The following is a 17,839-nucleotide window of genomic DNA, read 5'->3' on the forward strand; positions in this document are numbered from 1 at the left end:
ACGGTAACAACGCTCTAAATCCGGTTCCGGGTTATACCACTCCGGACTTTCATGTACACGTACAAAGAATTTTATGCGATTGACAGGTAATTACAGTCGAGTCTAAGCGTTCACTTTATATGGCAGCAACTAACATCTGTTGGCAGTCTGCTATAAACAGATTAAGAGTTTTCCAACCATGGCTACCAAGTATGTGTATCATTATTTTAATGGACAGGGTCGTGGGGAAGCTGTCCGTTGGATCTTCGCTTTAGCCGGTGAGGATTTTGTGGATCATCGTATTGACGCAGCCGAATGGCCCGAGTTCAGATCGCAAACTCCTTTCGGAACATTACCGTTCTTGGAAGTGGATGGTAAAATTCTGGGAGAAAGTCTGACCATTCAGCGTTTTCTTGCACGCCGATTTGGCCTGGTTGGGAGCAACGAATGGGAGCACGCCAGAGTTGATGAACTGGTCGATTATGTTACCGGTATGTTGGCCACCTTTAATACTACTAACTTGCTCGAAATTATGAGAATTATTGCTGTATCACGGCTTAGTGTATATATACACGTATATAAGTACCTACTGTATGCTGTATACATACATACATTAACAGTATGCGTACTTCTATATATACAGTACTAATATATGGTTGTCCATGCAGTACTACGTATTCTGTAATTACGCGCCCACTTTTGAACAGATTGTCGAAAGACATATCCGGATTGGGTTTACGCTCGCTTTTTCCACAATGACATGCAAAAGCGGAGCAGGTGCGGGAACATTACTTGAAAGCCGCTGAAACGCCATTAACGAAATTGCAAGACATGTTAGCGCAGAATGACAAAGGAGAAGGGTATTTTGTCGGACAAGCACCAACTTGGGCGGATATTGCGATCACCTGCTATCTGGACACCATTGAAAACTTTGAGCAAGGCTTCCTGGCGAAATATCCAACACTGAAAGCCTATCGAGAACGTGTTCGCAATTATAAAGGAATTAAAGACTGGATAGCAAAGCGACCAAAAACAGCGTGGTGATCTTTTTTTCTCTGTTTAGACTGCAATTAAGAGTATAACCGTACGTATCTTGCCGCATATTGTCGACATTTCTTGCTTGTTTACCGTGTATCTTTGAGAATAACTGAGATTTATGCTCTGACATTTTTAGAGTAATTCAATATCTTAAAGTTAAATTTAACAAAGTTTTGAATGTAGTGATTTGCTGCAGTTATTTTAGTTTTCCGGGATCGATGTAACACATCGTAAAATGTACTCTGTAGTGACCGTAGTTTCATAATATGGTTGTAATGAGTGTTTTATCATAAGTTTCTCACATATTCTGTGCTTCTAGTTTTGTCGAAAACTGCGGTCACCAAAATAGCACTGGAGGACAAAACCAGAAGGAATAGCTTGAAGAATTTCTTTTTGATGCAGACTGATTAAATAAAGATAAAGCATATCGATGACCGTCACAAACGCATGATCGATTATCAATTTTTTCTTGTTATGCATCCATACTTGGGCCACAATATGAAAGTAGCGGGTAATTTTGCGATATTGCATCCGTTTGCTCAATAACTCAATGAAAAGCGGGGTCGGGTGGTTTGTTAGTTGTTCAAGGCAGCGCAATTTTGACAGGATTGAATTTTATCAAGCCAAGTGGCTACAAGGACCCTCCACACTACAAGCTGTTCGTATGTTGTTGCTTTTTGTTATCACGTTTCTTTTGTACTACGGGTGAGCAGACCCTTGAGTTGAATGAGCGAAGCACGGCCCACAGCGCCCGCTACTGCATCTGCAGACCGGCATAGCCGAGCCATAGCAGCGGAAAGGATCGGAGCATCCGATGCTGACCGGATCGTTTATCGTTTCTGGTCTGCAGATTAAAATGGATGGAATTAGATTTGCGCCGGATGGAATGGATATCGGATGGAATTGTTAGCCTCCGGGAGGCCTTTTACGGTGGGATCGATTGACTCTAGACGCCCTTGCACAGGCGAAAACGGCATAATGTGTAAAGTGTGGAAATGTCCGTTTGCTAACACGGAACATCGTAGATAGTACTAGATAGTGATACGGTTCATTACAGTACATGTTACAGTAAACATTATGCAGCCTGCGCGCGGAAGCTAACGAACGCTTGCTACAGTGCAACACATAAAATTAAAACCAACAGTACAAATGTTCTATGTACACGGAACACTCCACGTGTTAGTATAAATGAATGTATTATAAAACAATCATATTAAACGTAATTATTATAGAACATTCTGTTTATTATGTATTTTACAAAATTAAATTATTACTGAGCGCGGTGTACTTTATAGGCAGATTGAATCCACAGTACCGCTGCCAGAGTAGAAAAACGATTTACACACAACTATGCAATTATTATGTGACTTAAGTGCACGGGTACTAATTATTCATGAGTTAGTAATAATTTTATGGTGCACACTTCTGCACTGCAGCAACGGAGTAATCTTCCATATAATGACGTGAGCAGCATAAGCAATTCCGTTGTTTCTAATTAATGTTCGGTTACACTGGAGTTCCACGAGCTTTTTTCCCTTGTCCATTATCGAATCAATAATGCAAGTGATTTTGCCGGTTCAGACTGGGTTGCAGTATGTGCTGACTGAAGGATCGATAGCAAAGTGAGTTAGCAAAGTCCCTATTCTGTAAACGGTTACCAGTTGGGTTAGTGAAAGAGACAGCATAATCTGACACCAGTGACACTTTAAGGCCTGTTCTATCAAACAACGGCGCTAACTAAATTTATGATCCCCTTATACGGACCCCGCTGCGGGCGATGGGCACAAGGCACTGCAGCAGCAGCTCCGGAAACAGGCACTTAGATACGCTGAGCTGTCTTTTACGCTCCACAGAGCTGTTAGAAATGCCGAATAGGTGCACCGCCACTCTGTAAGATGACAACTGAAGCAGATGTGCTTCAGATGGAGGAAGTGCAGAAAAGTTGCCAACCATTTCTGTGGGTCAGTACTGAGATGAGGAAAATGGAAATGGCGTTGTCGGCAAGTTGGCAGCCCATTGACAGGGCGTTATTGTAACGGCTCCAGGCAGTTATCGCCGCAATAAAAAAGGCGCTAGTTTCCGGCCATTGATTTGCGCCTGTCTTGCCATTCATGCCTGGGACCGGGAGTTGTTAGTAAATTAAAGATCCTGCCATATTGCTGTTGCTCCACACAAAGAAAACACGTCATGTTACTGCGCTGGACAGTCGATGTCTGCTAGTGTTTCCTTTTTGTACCAAGAATGCGGGATAAGCACTGTTGAGTCGCAATTGGTTGCAGTGCGCCAGCCACAGCCCCATTTGGCGGATGTGTGTGCATACATGCTCCTGCGTGTACTGCACATATGTGTGTGCGTCGTGGATAAAAAGCAATCAGTCAGCAACTGTCAGGGCATTGATTGCACACTACTCATGGAAGATGGCAGATAATTACAAAGATTTAACACGCAAACTGGATGTCCCGCTGTACAATGCCGGCAATGTTGTGTAATCGATTTTGGTCACATTGGGCTTGGTGTGTGTATGTGTGCTTGTGTGAAATGGTGTGAAAGTTATAATTTGTGACGGGACTAACATGTTCGTTGTGTTGTGGAGATCAGCCGCGAAAGTGCTACGTTATGGCGTATGGGATGTGTAATAACATAGTACTGTGATAATACCGCAACTTGCCACAAATGATGCTGTTTTTAGCGTGTCTTGACCTCACATTTGCCTTTGTTTTGACCTTAAACATGTTCCCGCCGGCGGTCAAGCCCAACATCAGCAAACCGCATAAGATCCGTCTGCATACCATGGAACAATGTAATGAGCAATTCGGCACGTGCTTCGCACTTTTATCCAAAGACGGCGGATTTCTGGGTCAAGTTCTGTACGGAAGAGGCGATCTACCGGGGAACGTAAGGACACGCTTCCCCGAGACCATTAACCTGTATTGCAAGTATGTACTTATGGATTAATTATAAGTTTTAATTTTCACACCTCATGGTACAATCCACGACCAAAATAGCAGCCACATTTAGGTACATCGTACTGGGCATTGTAAAAATCCAGAGTAGTATGTTCAAATCTTCAACATGTTACTTAATGTTACAGAATTTGAAGCGTGCAGCGTTTTATGATAGCTTCCTGTTATGTTCGGTACAAAGAGTTACTGTAAATTACCACCTGTCTCCCGTGACAAGAATGCTCGCAAAAATCACAAATATAAAAACTAGAAGCCGCCGCAATTTCCGGTACTATTTGCGTAAGGGACCTGTCAATACTTTCTGTAGTGATTGGACAACGAACATGTAATTTTGTCCAAGTAATCAAAAACTGCTCACCTGCTTCCCCGATAGGAAAGGTGTAACGGTACCAAATTACAGTGTCATGTAAGTCACTTTTGACCGCACTTTGATACTAGCGGTGAGAGCTTCGAAATATGCGGCCATAAACTACGAGTATGGTCATATTGTGCATAATTATATAATACGGCTAAACAATTCCTGTCCTATGCACAGTATTAAAATTTCACATTGTGAAGTGGATAGCTTTGCTTGCAGTTACTAGAGAATTACAATACCAGTTTTGCGATAAATGATCAACGGGGACAAAATTTTGAGATAGGTTCTACCGGTGTAAGAGACTACGTTTACTCGGATAGGTATATATGAAAGCATTGTATTAAATTCTTTAAATAACAGTAGCAGTGTTACGCAGTGCTCACTGTGGAACAAAAACTTGAATTGACTATTCATATATTTTCATTATTATTAAACTTAAACATAAAGCTTACTTAAAATGGAGTTTGATTTCGATTATACAAACAAAATGCAAATTATTAGAAACGAACTGAGAGAGTAATGCAGAACCCTAAGGTTATAAGCGAATTAGCAGATGAAGTAACGAGCTAGAGCAGGATTTTAGCAGGACAAGTAACGTTACAAGTTAACTTAAATCGCTGTAATAAAGTTTTGCGGTTATATTATTTAACCTCTAAAGTTTACGATGAGACAAGTCACAAAAGGGTTAAATCTGCAGACGTCTTCACAGCGTAAAGGTATTTGAGCGAATACTTATTGATTATTGTGTAAACTGCTTAGCACCATTTTAATTTTCTACAGGTCACTCGGAGCCGGTTTAAGTTGCGTGGATGATGCACTACGTGGGTGCTCGTCCTTAATTGAGAAGCCAGTTATCAAGAAAGTACGCGCATTTATGCGCTCCTTTCGCCAGATCGATCTATGTACGAAGGATACTTATCGGGAAGGTAAGGTCAATAATATTATAATCAGCGATAGTGCTGCACTGTCAAGTTGAAGAAGTCAGCATTGAATATCTATGCCGTATGTGTAACTAGCAATTTTTCATGTGTATTGGGCGCGGTCACTAGGGAAATATTGCACCTCGCAAAACTTACGCTGTTGGGGTATCAGATTTCATGGCATAAATGGATGATTTAATCGCAGCGAATCAATAATCGATTGATGGAAATTGCCTAGATTAAGTGTTTCTAATACTCTCAACCGATCTTTTATCGTATACAATCACAGTACTGCCATGGATTACTTTTAGTCAAGGGTTTTTTGCCCGAGCGGTTTTCTAAGCTCTGCAGTGGCCGATAGTTAGAGCCTCATTACGCAAAACAAAAACGTAAAGCGGTGCATCTTTAAAAATAATCACGACGCTTTAACCAATAAAAACAGCACTTACTAGGCCAATAATTAATGCATTACACAAAGGTGCTTCATAGTAATAATTATATGCTTTAATATGCAAAATAACTTATGACATTTATTTTCTCTAATATGACGTTAACTATTGTTTGACAGCCTTTATTGACCAAGATGAATGTTTCTTTGGGCTCCGGAGTGATCCCGTTCGTTCCCAGTGCGTGCACGCACTCGTGTCTAAAATGAATGCCGCCCAACAAAATGTTCTAGCGGTAGACGGAAATGTGGACTCGTTATTTGGAGAATATTGCCGGTTAGTATTGTAAATACATTTACCCAGCTAATATTCTGAAAGTGCTCCTGTACGTGAAAATTTTCCAAATGGTGCACTCAGCACTCAGCACTGCCTTGTTTGCTGTTATTGTTTCAAAAACCCTGAGCAGTGACATAAAAAATTTTGTTTATATTTTTTCATATAGCGCTTATCAGATATTCACTGACTGCATCTCCGATGACTTGCGCCATGACTGCGGACTGCGTGGGCGGGACATAATATTGCACAATTTCTACCAAGTAATGGGATTTCAAGGGCGGAAGCGAGTTTGCAATGCCCCAGTGCGCTCCAATGAGGTGCCTATCATGAACAATGATGTCTACCTGAATTCCGCCTTTTCGCATAATTATATTTTATAACGAAATCAAATATAATGCATTCACACGTATTTATTGATTAGTCATAATTTTTCGTAAATACCTATAGAAAATCACAGAAAAATCATAGATAAAGCCTGATTGGAAGCAATAACGAAAGTTCTGGGAATGAATGTTGTGAATAAACGATTGTCAAATAATGCTGAACGTGCGCAATCAGTAACCATTCAGTAGTGTGCTTTAAATGATTACCAACTATAACGTCACGTGGGAATTAACGTGGACGTTTTAGACAAACCAAGAACTGCAAGCAGCTGCTCAATACTAATTGCTAGCGACGGTCACAGAAAAAATAATTATCCTGCGCCAGAACCGCCGTACTGCACTGCAACTGCCAGTAGTGCTAAAAGTACATATTCATCTCTTTTCAAACTGTCCACTGGTCATTCGAATTGATGATTAATAACTTCTGGTTAATCCATTTAATTTGGTGAGTTGTTGTTGTTGTTGCATAAACATACAGCGCAGTCCTTTCAAGGACCATTGCTCCAACAAATATAAAATTATTAGAATTGCGAAGGTAACAGAATAAGCATATGACAGTAAAAACTAGTCGCTTATCATTGGATCACCGAAATCTGTTTGAGAACTCCAAAACTTTAGAAAGCAGCGGCAACATCCACTTTATTTTAAGAAAACCCAATTCTGTAAAGCCAGCATGTTATAGGAAAGTTCGCAATACAGTAAACGAGGGGTGCTTATAAATAGCGCAATGATAGAAAAAGTGATGTTGTTTCCGGCGCATAACCACGAGAGCACAAAGATGGATTCCCATATATCTGAGAAGGTCGAGACCCGTTTAGTCTAGAATGATCCATTCGAAGTTGGGTCAGAAATGCTTGAATATTTCGTGTGACCGGTACTGGCTTTCTCCATATCGAGTAAGACACATTCGGTTGGACATTGTATAGTGCTCTCCCTTTTTGAGATGCTGACCAATTTTTCTGCCATTCGGCAGAAATGGTAGTGCTTAAAAGTTGTTTGGTTTGAACGACGCTTTTGACAACGGCAGTTGCAAACCTTCGTTTTCCGGTACTTGAAGGGGCTAAATGAGCGTGCAAGAGCGATGTTATAGTGCAATTAAACTGGGCTCCCTTTTTTGCCGCCAAATTGGTGAGTACATTTACGAAGTAAGTGCAGTATACAGGTTATTTAAAAAGTGACCTTCCGTTGCTTAGCAACTAAAAGGGGCACAGTAGCATGGTCATCAGCGTAGTGTTAGAAAGGATCACTTCGCCCTCTAGCATCTTAACTTGTATAGTATGAACTGTATTATGGAGGCTCGTGTGGTGTTGGATTTTGCTGGTGCACAGTAAACATGAACAGTAAAAGATATGAAAATTTTACTGAATGCTTAAGCCATGTTACATGGAAGTCCATTCGCACTTCGCCCACGAATACGTTTTTTGCCTTCGTTAAAAATTATGCCTTGAGGAAATTTTATTTTATTCGACTGGGTACTGGCCCATATTATAACATTCCAAAACAAACACCTGCGAGCTTACATTGTAGAATGGTAAGAGAAACAAAGGTCTTCCCGTTCGCGAGCAATGGGGCATCGAATCAGAAACTTTTTCCACCGTAACCGAATAGCTCCGGAGCATCAAGGAACGTCAGCTGATGAAAAGGTAATGAGTAGTATTTTAAACTGGTCCCTTCAAATGAATTTTTTTATTACGTTGCAACGGTTCGATTTTTTAATGCGCTTTATGCCTTAGGGCAGAGCCTGCACCGGTGAATCCGTAGAATGTCAGGAGGAGCCAGGTGTGCCATTTCGCCACTCCAGTCTTCATATTTTATACGTCGCGGATGAGCAGATCAGCAAATTTTCTGCGACGATTTTCAATTTATTTTTGAAGTACTTTAAAACTTCGTGGCTCTTTAATCATGTACGCTGGACAAATCTTGCGGTTCCACCAGTGCTTCCGCGTAAAAAGCCGTTAATGGAACTTCCAACGGCTGTGCTTTTAATCATCAACAATATCGGCGATCTCGATAACAAGAGACTGTTGGTTATGCGGAAGCTGCTTTTGCAGATTCATTCAAAGTGCCCGTTTCTGATCTTGCTTAATCTGCCACGGGTTCAGCGACTGCTTCCACAGCGGCTTTTTAAAGGTCAGCGGTTGCAGATTGAACAGATGCACAAGGAATTTTTCATGGATTTCCTTCCGGCGAACGTTAAGGATTTATTGAATGTCCGGGTATGGGCATGCCCTAAATGCACTGGAAAAAAAGTGGTAAAAAAGTGCATCGAGTGGTTGAAAATGTACAACCATCCGCTGGCCCCACTGCCACCCCTTCCATTCGGACCCGCACCCGCAAAACCAGTCCGGTCTGTTACCATTCCGAGAGCTGTGCCAAAAAGGCGGGCTCAAGAGTTCGAAGATCTTCCTCAGTATTCCCCTGTCAAACGCATTATGAGACTGACGCAATCATTAAGCGATACAAAACTCACCGCGATGCTTGCAAAGAATCCCCAGCACCGTCCCGAGGAACCGCGATACGATGCCGAATACGAGGATTTCCGATCCCGCCGGGAAATGCGCCGGTTTGTTCGGCGATTGCGGGAGGCCCTGCGACTGCGACAGCTGGATGCTGCACGTTCGCCCACGGATGTCGCCGATTCCGCGTACCATATTGAGATAACGTCGGTATCCGGCCTGACGTCCGTTACCAATGTGGACGCCAGAAGCGAAGACTACGACGGGGACGAGGAAGACACAGACGAGGAAACCAGTGGTCTAACGGGTTACACCATCATTAACGGACACGTCAGTGCGATCGGTCAGCCACCCAGCGAAGTGGAACCAGTTGTACTTAGGATGGGAGCGGAACCGACAAACATGGTAGCAGCAGCGGTGCACGCAGAACGGATAAGGCCACCGCTGCCCGTTGACAGTTTTGAGACGATGTTCCACAGTCCTACCTTTATGGCGCGTCCGGCGCAACACAACGACGACACTGTACGCTTAATTAGTGCTCGGACGACTACGGATGATAACTGATCTGTTTTCTGGACGTGTAGCAGGTCTCTTACTACATATGGCGCTGTTCTTGTATTATTATTTAAAAGATTAAAATGTAAGAATACTGTAATTCAAACACAACAATACATTCTGATTTACGGGAATGCTTCGTATCTGGCTTACGTCAGATTTTGGCTGGACTTAGATAAACTGAAGTTGTTGCTGCGTAAATAAGTTGTTGTTGCCGTAGTTTATGAATTTTTCAACCACGGCCGTTAGAACTTACGTAAAATCAGGTAGAGTAGAATCAGGTAGGTTAAATCATCAAGAATAATTAAAAATACCCATAGCGCTCAATACTGGTGCGGTGGCTGTATCACAGCTCAGTACTTCCCGAAAGGCACATTGATCTGTGTCTGTACCAAAAAGGCCTTTACATAAGTAATTAATTTATGCAGCACAACCTTTGAAGTAGTTTTTATAAAGTGCACTGTACGTATAATGCCGATGCTAATGTACGTATGATGTACACTGTACGTATGATGCCGATGTTATGTTATATCATAACTCCCCACTATTGGGGGAAAACTAATTAGCATAAAGGCAAAATTTTAAGAATCTATGCTTCCGAAACACGAATGACAGATAAGCTTTGCTTCCAAACGTCCGCAGAGGATGCCAAAACATGTGGAGCCACTGCTACATGCAGGTCATTGACCACTACTCTACATGTTTGGGCATCTTCTGCGGACGTTTGGATAGCAAATAAGCTAGAAAAGGCAATACACATGCCTGAGCGGCCATCCAGGAAAGCGCGTTACCCTCCACATTTGCTTACCGATCGCTGCAAAAAGATTAGCCAATTTTAGTACCTACACTGCGATGAACAACATTTTTTGAATATCAGTTACTAGAGCACAATGAATATCTGCATCGTCACAAACACGTAGCAACGTAATATTTTCAACAACGCTCACCTTCTTCGATCCACAACGTGGACGTGATCGGCTTTTGGCCTTGCACGAAGACTTCTTTGGACGGCTGGACGACTTTTTGGGGCGGCACGAAGATTTCTTGGATGACTTTCGCTTTTTCATGCCACAAGAAGATCGCTTGGATGACTTTCGCTTTTTCATGCCGCAAGAAGATCGCTTGGATGACTTTCGCTTTTTCATGCCGCAAGAAGATCGCTTGGATGACCTTCGCTTTTTCATGCCACAAGAAGATCTTTTGGAAGACTTTCGGTTTTTCATGCCACAAGAAGATCTTTTGGATGACTTTCGCTTTTTCATTCCGCAAGAAGATCTCTTGGATGACTTTCGCTTTTTCATGCCGCAAGAAGATCTCTTGGATGACTTTCGCTTTTTCATGCCGCAAGAAGATTTCTTGGAGGACCTCCGCTTTTTCATGCCGCATTTAGACTTTGATTTCTTCTTCAAACCGCATCGGTTCTGGACATGATCAGATCCAGAGATTATACAGCAGCAGCTAGTATGCCTAACTGGTGGCTTTCTATTGCAGTACCAAACCGCTTACCTTTTTCTTCTTGCAGCCTCCGCCCTTTGGTCTGGCAAAGAATGATACCATCTCGCCTTTGCATGTCCGGAAGCATACGAGTTTCTTTCCGCCAACTACTTGTTTACTTAGTACCATTGTGTCTCAGAAAAAGTACAGCAAAGCTAATAATCAGGAGTTTGACATAATACAGAAAGTCGCTCAACAAAAATTACAAAAACTAAATTTAGAAAAGCTAACTAAGACTCCAGATCATCCTACATTTCGTACCGCTAAGCAACCGGTTGCATCGCAAACATTTTCTCGTGACCTCGTTGACCTTTTTTGTAACAAGTGCCAAGTGGAACCGTATTCCTTTGTCTACCGTTTACAGCGTAACATATTAAACAGTACAGTACCTGTTTTACAATTTGCTACGATTTGCACTGTACTCTATCGTAGTAATGTACTTTACTTTAGTTTAGCGTGTTTAAATCACGCGCAGCTTTACTGTACATACAACATATTTAATTTTTATGGCTGCAAGAATACCGGACGTACAGATATTAAATACAAAATCATACTTACGTATTCCTGTCACGTAATAAACATTAATAATCATTTTATTATTATTACCTAATTTTGTTGCCGTAATTTATTTTCAGCGGTTTCTTATTCTGTCATTCATGCCGGCTGTAGAAAAAAATTTTAAATCTCGTTAAATACATGAACTACATACATACTCAATACATGAACTGTAAAGCTAGTTTACCACTGCTTAAAGTATTAACTGAACTGCATAAAAATCGGAAGTTTTCGCGCATTTTTGTTCAAAATAACAATTTCCTTCGAAAATCGAAAATTGCAGCTCCATATACAATTCTCGAACAGAAATGATAACTAACAAAATTCTAAGGATGGATTTAAGTCATGCCATTTTAAAAAGAAACGATGGCCTTTTAACAACGGCAGTTTTCATGGGATTATGTATGGCAAAAAGCTCGAGCACTGCATCCATAGAACCATGTAACCAATATCCATCAATGTGCCTGTCCTTGTACGGTATGGGACCACGATGTTCTACCACAAAATCGCTACGCTGCAGTAACTCTCTCGTATATCCGCTGATCTGAATTCCAGGATCTGCATTAATTAATGCATAATTATCTTTGTTTCGTCCCGAATCTTACTGTGACATAAATGTTTGAGGTACGTAGACTTCGCGCTTACAGTTGCCAATGGAGTGCAGCATTCTAAGAGCAATCAGCACTGCTTCGCCGTAAATAAAGAACCTTGGTATTTTTGTGCTCAGAACGCCTCCAACCACTGCACCTAAAAATTTAAGAGAAACAAAAAATGTTTTTATTCAGTAGTGATGGACTCCAAGTCATGATACATATGCTATGTAGATCTACCTGAACTAATTCCCACTCGCGGCTTGAACCGGTAGTCCGGTTTGTAAGGAATAACGAAGCTCTCCAGGGCGGATACCAGGCGCAACGCGTACTTTACGGCATCTGTTGCGTGGTTTGACGATTCCACTGGAACGCCAGAAGCAGCCTGTTAGAAGAGTTTTCCAACCGTTTTACAACACCTTTTACTGAACAAAAGCGAGATAAAATTTCACAGCAAGCCTCCACACAAAAGATGTTTTGTGTGGACACCCCCTACATATTTTATCGTGGAATTCAGCTGTCTATAATCTATGTTCTACAGTTTTATAATGTCTTCCATATCCGGAAGTTAAGTGCACAGACAGCATAGTTATTTGATTTATGCTACCAATCGCACCGAAAGTAGCAACAGTTAATAAAACGTTCACTGAACTTGAGAAAATTTTTGAAAAACAATCATGGCCAAGATTAGGTAAAAAGTAAAAAGTTGTCTAATTTTTGCTCGCGAGTAAAGTAGGGAGCGGAAAGAGAAGTAAAGAGAATTTTAGAACTGAAGCCGAACTACAGAGTAGCCATGGTCTTAAAGGTTCACCCAGTGAAAAGTTATGCACGAAGTGGCTCCCAGTAATGTACTGGTATCTAAGGTAATTTGGCGATTGCTCACCGACTGTCCAGCAATCAAATCTGCATGCGGTAAAGAGTAAAAGTGTGACTTGCATAGAAAAGTTAGGGCTACTTACGATGACTGTGTCCTGAAAATGCGATACTCTGCTCATCCCAGATGTTTCCAGTACATCGCCCACTAATTGTCCAAGCTTTTCCAAACAGTCGATCACTTGAACTGGTGAACTTTGAGCTCGGATAACAGACGGTGTTAAGACATCGGAACAAACTACTGTTACGTGGTCGTAAACTTTGGTGCACGAAGTGGACATATTGTCGCCGTAGCCCGCAACAGCCCTGCAATGTTTCAGCTAGCTTTACGTATGTTACCACCAGGTAGCTGAATCCCCGCATCAAATAATAAAATTGTTGATGCAATGATGCTGAATTCGCTTTTACCTGGGTATGTACACATATAACATGGCATTCTTTTTCTGTTGGTCAACGTAGGCTTGAAAGTCCAGTTTATGTACGACATTTTCGAGGCTGTTTGTCAGATTTTCCATCTGAGCCATCAGCGCATCGGCCAGACTACCGCCTGATTTTGTACACCTGCAAGTATAAGTTGTGCGCCCCATCTCGTAACATATTTGCTGCTTCAAGTACTTACTATAGTGTGATTGTAACAGCTAGTACTAGAAATACCAGCTAGTACCAGAAGCCTATACTACTGTAGAGCGGCACTGGTACAGCTAAAGTATATTAAGCTGCCAGCCTTCCACAACCACTTACTACAGCTACAGTAAATTGTTGGCTACAAGTATCGACGAAGCCTACATTTTTGTCGCTACACGAGAAATCTCCCCTCTGACAAAACTCCAGTCAGGTCTTTCGTGCTGAGATTCATTCCAGCATATTTGCACCAGTTCCAGTAACTGTGTATCGCAGTCCACATCCAATGTGAACTTTGGTCGCATTGGTATGCCTTCAGGCGTTTGTCCATAACGAACATACGAAACGATTTCTGTACATATAACGAAGAACAGCTCGCATATTATTATTTCAAACAATGCTTATTTAAACTGCCCAATATTTAAAAGCACTAACCAGTCGGCGTGTAATCGAACATGCAGTACGGACGATCCCATAAAATAAGTTCTTGCATGATTATGCCATAACTGTAAATGTCCACTGACCGATTCATCAAATTGGCACTTCTTTGGTTGCTGTCGTTGCTGCGTAAAACCTCAGGTGATGTCCACAAAAGTGATTGACTGAATCCAGGGCACTTTTTGGCAAACCAGTATTCCACCATGTTCAAATCCAGAAAACTTGGCAGACCGTAATCACTGATTTTGACGACGAATTTTTCATCAATCCACAGACAAAACGAGGTCAACCGACCATGGCATTGCAGCCATTTGAAATACAGATGCAGCAGACCGTGAATGATGTCACTGGCGAAGGAGAATCGAACTTCCCAGTCCATCTTCGGCTTCATATGTATAAGATCCTAAAACAAAGCACATTATTTTGAGCTAATTATACAGATTGCTTCTTGACTGGTTTCTCACAATCAAGCGTCCCCGATTTCCAATTTCCTCATACAACACGGCAACATGGTTAATGTCGATTGAAGCACCAAGGAATTTCAGCACATTATCATGGTCAATCTTTCTTGCCCATTCTACTTCCTGAAGAAGCCGGAAATGCTTGACAACGTATTTTTTGTAGCAATGTCTAACAGCCGTCATTTTTCGCTTCCATCTACCCAAGACGGTAGATATCTCTGGCATTAGCGGTTCAGGAAAAACGTCCTCCGATTGCCATCCCTTCATAAACAAACTCAATTAACCAAGTACACGCAGAATTTACGTTACGATAAACGGATACCTGATGGCGAGCGTTTAAACTTGGTTCCTGTAGAAGAAAAACAGGTACAGAAACAGCAAAAACAGTTTCTTTTTCGGGAGAGCTTACTATGCTGGCATTGTCTTCTATATCAATGGGCACGGCGCTGTTGGGCCATGATACTCGCACATCACTGGGGTGTACAATCCAGTTCCAAGCCGAACGATAATATCTGAAGCCCTTCCAAGTAGCAATGGCGCAGCCAATAAGAATAATGGGAAGGAAGAAGGCACCGATTCCAATCATAATGTAAGTGGGTAAGTAATCTGCAAGCAGTTCGAAACAAAAAAGCTTACATTTCACTACTGCAGGTACTTCCGGGAGGGATTTTTTTGCTTGCTTACCGTACGGAGGACACTTTTCATCGAGATATCCACAAACGGGTTCGTTAACTGGTGGTGTGTTATTTGCATTGGGCCAGACGATCGCTCGTATAACGCTGGGTGTCGTGGGACAAAGCTCAACCGTTGTGTCGGTAATGTTCGGATCACTAGAAGCGTTATACGCTCGCAGCAGTTGAAGTACTCCGTTGCTGGCGTTCGACATGCCGTATAAATTAAAACTGTCACACACTTCCCGAGTTTTGGTTGTTAACAACTTTTCCGACAAACGCAAACCGCTTTTCGAGTAGTTCCAAGTGATCTGCTGCATCGCGGATGTTAGAAGACTGGTATTGAACACCACTGGCGCGTCACCTGAATAAAGGTCTGGATAACACACTGGTGCGGGGTTAAATCAAGTCGTAAGTTTACCAAACGAGTAACTCGGGAGTACGGCCAGTGGAAGTGCTGACTGTTGAATTTCGTGATAGAAGCCCACGCCGGCCGCTGGTAAAAGGACTGCATCATGATAGCTTATCATGTAATAGTCTGGAGCGCTTAATAGGTCTGGCCTGGTGTACTGATTGGTTCTTCCCCATTCCTTTAGTTCGTCCACAAACTTTAAGTACGATGGATCGGCTGAACGGTCTCGTAGACCGATTACTAACAGCGAACGGTATGCGTCTTTAGCCTTTTCGTCGTTTCCGTCACCTAACAAGTATTGTATGACCGAATGGTTTTTTATACGTAAGTAATCATCAGCCATAAGTGCGGCCATAAACCATTACCATAAAGACTCGTTTAATGTGCGGATGCCGTGACAGTGTGTTATAAATCAATTATAAATCATGCGTATACTTCCATTTACAGTAGTTTAACCTTTCTATAAAATACAGGCACGGTTCCATCAATACCGGAATGTATTTTGTAAAGGTACATACCTCGTTTCCAGCCAGTCTCTTTTGTAGGTTTTATAATGGTATCGCGATGGAAGTCTGGCGCAAAATACATATGCTCGCCATTGGTCATTCCTAGGTCATGTGCTCCCACAAGATACTGTCGAACCATTTCGGCATCTCCGACTAGTACGTGGACTGCAAAAACAGTATTTTAGACAAACTGCAAAGACAAACTCCAGTCTTCCAGAGCATGCGAATGTTGCCTTACTTACTTCGCCCTCTACTGTAAGCACTCAATAGGTTTCTTGACACATTGGAACTGGTGTCATGACGAATGGGGAAAAAGCTAATGGCTGTTGCGTATGGATTTGAGTTATAAAGACCTAAATAGGAAATTGTCCATTGAATTCATGAAAAATGCAAGCACGAAAATTAATATGAAAATTAACCATTGGCAATACTTCGACATTTTCGCAATAGGGATTTGCGTACGGGACAAGAGAGACACGGTAATCTTCGCGTTGTTCCACATGACAAAATCTTTTCAAACACATACGGGACAATTTAGTGTTTTCATTACAAACTTGTACACCAGATTAATAAAATTATCAAGCTTTCTAATGTTAAGCATGAAGTTAAAGAATATGTATATCTCACAAAATCAAAAGCAGGAAAGGAAAACATGAATAAAAGACATACACAGCCTATGACAAAAATACTTCTGCTATGTTTTCTGCTCTCCGGTAACGTGCCCATTACACACAGCGCTTTTCTCTTTGAATCTGGATCGACAATCGCTGCCGGAGCAACTGTGGCGCAACGCAGAGAATACCTGTCTCTGCTGTCCTGTACGCGAAACCGTATTGCGAAAATGTCCGGAATGCGATGGACGTCGCAGTGCAAATACTTAATATTCCTCTACATGCGCGGAACTATTCTCTGTTTAAGATCAGAATCAATACCAGTAGCCATGCCGTACCAGAGCTGACTACCAGGACTGGTTGTAGAGGCATCTGTATCATTGTCTTGAAAATATATAACGTTGACGTTGGTCCAGTTAAACTCGCGGCACAGATCTACCAGGGGAATCCAGAATGTGAAGGCGGAAAAGGTCATGCGGAAGCCATTCATGACGCTGAAGCTTCCGCGAAACGGCGAATTAGCCGCAATAAGTGGGCCGATACCGTAATGGCTCATCATAGCGCACGCCGCATCTAAATCAGCTGGACAACTCGGTCCCAGCACAACAACAACTTTCTTACTGAACCAGGTACTTTTAATCACGTAGAGCAGATTAGTTAGCCCGTCGCCGAACGCATCATCGCGACAAGTGCCACAAAAGGTTGTCGGCAGTGTGTAGTTAACGTTGAACATATCGGCAGCCTTTTTCATGGCGATATCGATTCCTGGCTGCATTAGGTCGGAATTGCACGGGATGCCACTGTCGTCGGAATGCATGATCATTAGCCGAAAAACTTCGGGTGGCTGGATAGAAGGATTCGAGGTAGTGGGTGGGGGGGTGAAGGCCATCCAAGGCATTGCAAAACTGGGCATTGTTGTCGTTTCACTGTTTTCAGCTGCGCTTGTATCTAGCTCTAAAATTTCTTGCAGCAGAGACAAATAAATTCTGCTTAGCAAAACTAGTGTAGTCAACAGCATAAGAAAGTGTTTCTGGAAAAATGATATAGAAAAAAAATATCAAAAATGTTTGCGGAGAATGGTGTAGTGTTAAAGAATGTTTTAAAATAAACTGTTAGTGATGTGGATTTAGGAGTCTTGTGAACTGTTTGGCAAGCTGATAAACCCGTCTGCTTTTCTGCGTTGTCGCTGTGCGAAGTTACTTAAGTAGTTGTTTACAGTACGTCAGTATCTGC

General features: G+C 42.0%; 5 protein-coding genes across 8 annotated transcripts; 3 read left to right on the forward strand and 2 right to left on the reverse strand.

Annotated features, from left to right (window-relative positions):
* The first annotated feature begins 84 nt into the window (after window positions 1–84).
* Window positions 85–2,390, forward strand: LOC129590308 (glutathione S-transferase 1-like). Its single transcript, XM_055485462.1, has 2 exons — window positions 85–470; window positions 743–2,390. Exons 1-2 carry the CDS (start codon window positions 179–181, stop codon window positions 1,021–1,023), a joined length of 573 nt encoding a protein of 190 aa, XP_055341437.1. The 5' UTR covers window positions 85–178; the 3' UTR covers window positions 1,024–2,390.
* A 662-nt stretch (window positions 2,391–3,052) lies between these two features.
* LOC129590244 (uncharacterized) lies at window positions 3,053–6,498 on the forward strand. The gene is made up of 4 exons (XM_055485373.1): window positions 3,053–3,953; window positions 5,119–5,264; window positions 5,827–5,980; window positions 6,147–6,498. The coding sequence occupies exons 1-4, from the start codon at window positions 3,691–3,693 to the stop codon at window positions 6,358–6,360; spliced, it is 777 nt and encodes a 258-aa protein (XP_055341348.1). The 5' UTR covers window positions 3,053–3,690; the 3' UTR covers window positions 6,361–6,498.
* A 1,127-nt stretch (window positions 6,499–7,625) lies between these two features.
* On the forward strand, window positions 7,626–9,562 carry LOC129590105 (uncharacterized). Of its 2 annotated transcripts, none has more exons than XM_055485117.1 (2): window positions 7,626–8,006; window positions 8,102–9,562. In XM_055485117.1, the coding sequence occupies exons 1-2, from the start codon at window positions 7,999–8,001 to the stop codon at window positions 9,381–9,383; spliced, it is 1,290 nt and encodes a 429-aa protein (XP_055341092.1). In that variant the 5' UTR covers window positions 7,626–7,998; the 3' UTR covers window positions 9,384–9,562. The 2 variants fall into 2 exon arrangements, with proteins under 2 accessions (XP_055341092.1, XP_055341091.1); XM_055485116.1 differs by having other exon boundaries at window positions 8,097–9,560.
* Window positions 9,563–9,776: 214 nt separating this feature from the next.
* Window positions 9,777–11,116, reverse strand: LOC129590106 (uncharacterized). Its single transcript, XM_055485118.1, has 3 exons — window positions 10,881–11,116; window positions 10,322–10,795; window positions 9,777–10,188 (listed from the first exon to the last, which is right to left on the reverse strand). The coding sequence occupies exons 2-3, from the start codon at window positions 10,758–10,760 to the stop codon at window positions 10,115–10,117; spliced, it is 513 nt and encodes a 170-aa protein (XP_055341093.1). The 5' UTR covers window positions 10,761–10,795; window positions 10,881–11,116; the 3' UTR covers window positions 9,777–10,114.
* Window positions 11,117–11,562: 446 nt separating this feature from the next.
* LOC129590152 (atrial natriuretic peptide receptor 1-like) lies at window positions 11,563–17,738 on the reverse strand. 3 transcript variants are annotated; one of them, XM_055485201.1, is made up of 15 exons: window positions 16,928–17,738; window positions 16,238–16,348; window positions 16,008–16,160; window positions 15,499–15,777; window positions 15,091–15,441; window positions 14,816–15,012; window positions 14,729–14,755; window positions 14,410–14,667; window positions 13,943–14,348; window positions 13,673–13,859; window positions 13,295–13,447; window positions 12,973–13,192; window positions 12,254–12,398; window positions 12,069–12,170; window positions 11,563–11,981 (listed from the first exon to the last, which is right to left on the reverse strand). In XM_055485201.1, the coding sequence occupies exons 1-15, from the start codon at window positions 17,622–17,624 to the stop codon at window positions 11,767–11,769; spliced, it is 3,501 nt and encodes a 1,166-aa protein (XP_055341176.1). In that variant the 5' UTR covers window positions 17,625–17,738; the 3' UTR covers window positions 11,563–11,766. The 3 variants fall into 3 exon arrangements, with proteins under 3 accessions (XP_055341176.1, XP_055341178.1, XP_055341179.1); XM_055485203.1 differs by having other exon boundaries at window positions 11,565–11,981; window positions 16,945–17,126; XM_055485204.1 differs by lacking the exon at window positions 16,928–17,738 and adding an exon at window positions 16,427–16,552 and having other exon boundaries at window positions 11,566–11,981.
* Window positions 17,739–17,839: the final 101 nt, after the last annotated feature.

This window comes from Paramacrobiotus metropolitanus, unplaced genomic scaffold, assembly GCF_019649055.1.
Source record: "Paramacrobiotus metropolitanus isolate TYO unplaced genomic scaffold, Prichtersi_v1.0 Parri_scaffold0000039, whole genome shotgun sequence".
Taxonomy (NCBI): Eukaryota; Metazoa; Tardigrada; class Eutardigrada; order Parachela; family Macrobiotidae; genus Paramacrobiotus; species Paramacrobiotus metropolitanus.

Coding starts and splice junctions, on each gene's coding strand:
- LOC129590308 (XM_055485462.1), top strand. CDS start 179: ATGGCTACCAAGTATGTGTATCATTATTTTAATGGACAGGGTCGTGGG. Junction 471..742: donor ACTGGTCGATTATGTTACCG/GTATGTTGGCCA, acceptor CACAATGACATG/CAAAAGCGGAGCAGGTGCGG.
- LOC129590106 (XM_055485118.1), bottom strand. CDS start 10,760: ATGCGGCATGAAAAAGCGGAGGTCCTCCAAGAAATCTTCTTGCGGCAT. Junction 10,189..10,321: donor CACGTTGTGGATCGAAGAAG/GTGAGCGTTGTT, acceptor ATCTTTTTGCAG/CGATCGGTAAGCAAATGTGG.
- LOC129590105 (XM_055485116.1), top strand. CDS start 7,929: ATGGGGCATCGAATCAGAAACTTTTTCCACCGTAACCGAATAGCTCCG. Junction 8,007..8,096: donor GAACGTCAGCTGATGAAAAG/GTAATGAGTAGT, acceptor TTTATGCCTTAG/GGCAGAGCCTGCACCGGTGA.
- LOC129590244 (XM_055485373.1), top strand. CDS start 3,691: ATGATGCTGTTTTTAGCGTGTCTTGACCTCACATTTGCCTTTGTTTTG. Junction 3,954..5,118: donor ACCATTAACCTGTATTGCAA/GTATGTACTTAT, acceptor AATTTTCTACAG/GTCACTCGGAGCCGGTTTAA. Junction 5,981..6,146: donor TTATTTGGAGAATATTGCCG/GTTAGTATTGTA, acceptor TTTTTCATATAG/CGCTTATCAGATATTCACTG.
- LOC129590152 (XM_055485201.1), bottom strand. CDS start 17,624: ATGCTGTTGACTACACTAGTTTTGCTAAGCAGAATTTATTTGTCTCTG. Junction 13,860..13,942: donor GTTCGATTACACGCCGACTG/GTTAGTGCTTTT, acceptor TTATATGTACAG/AAATCGTTTCGTATGTTCGT. Junction 11,982..12,068: donor GCTGCACTCCATTGGCAACT/GTAAGCGCGAAG, acceptor TAATTAATGCAG/ATCCTGGAATTCAGATCAGC.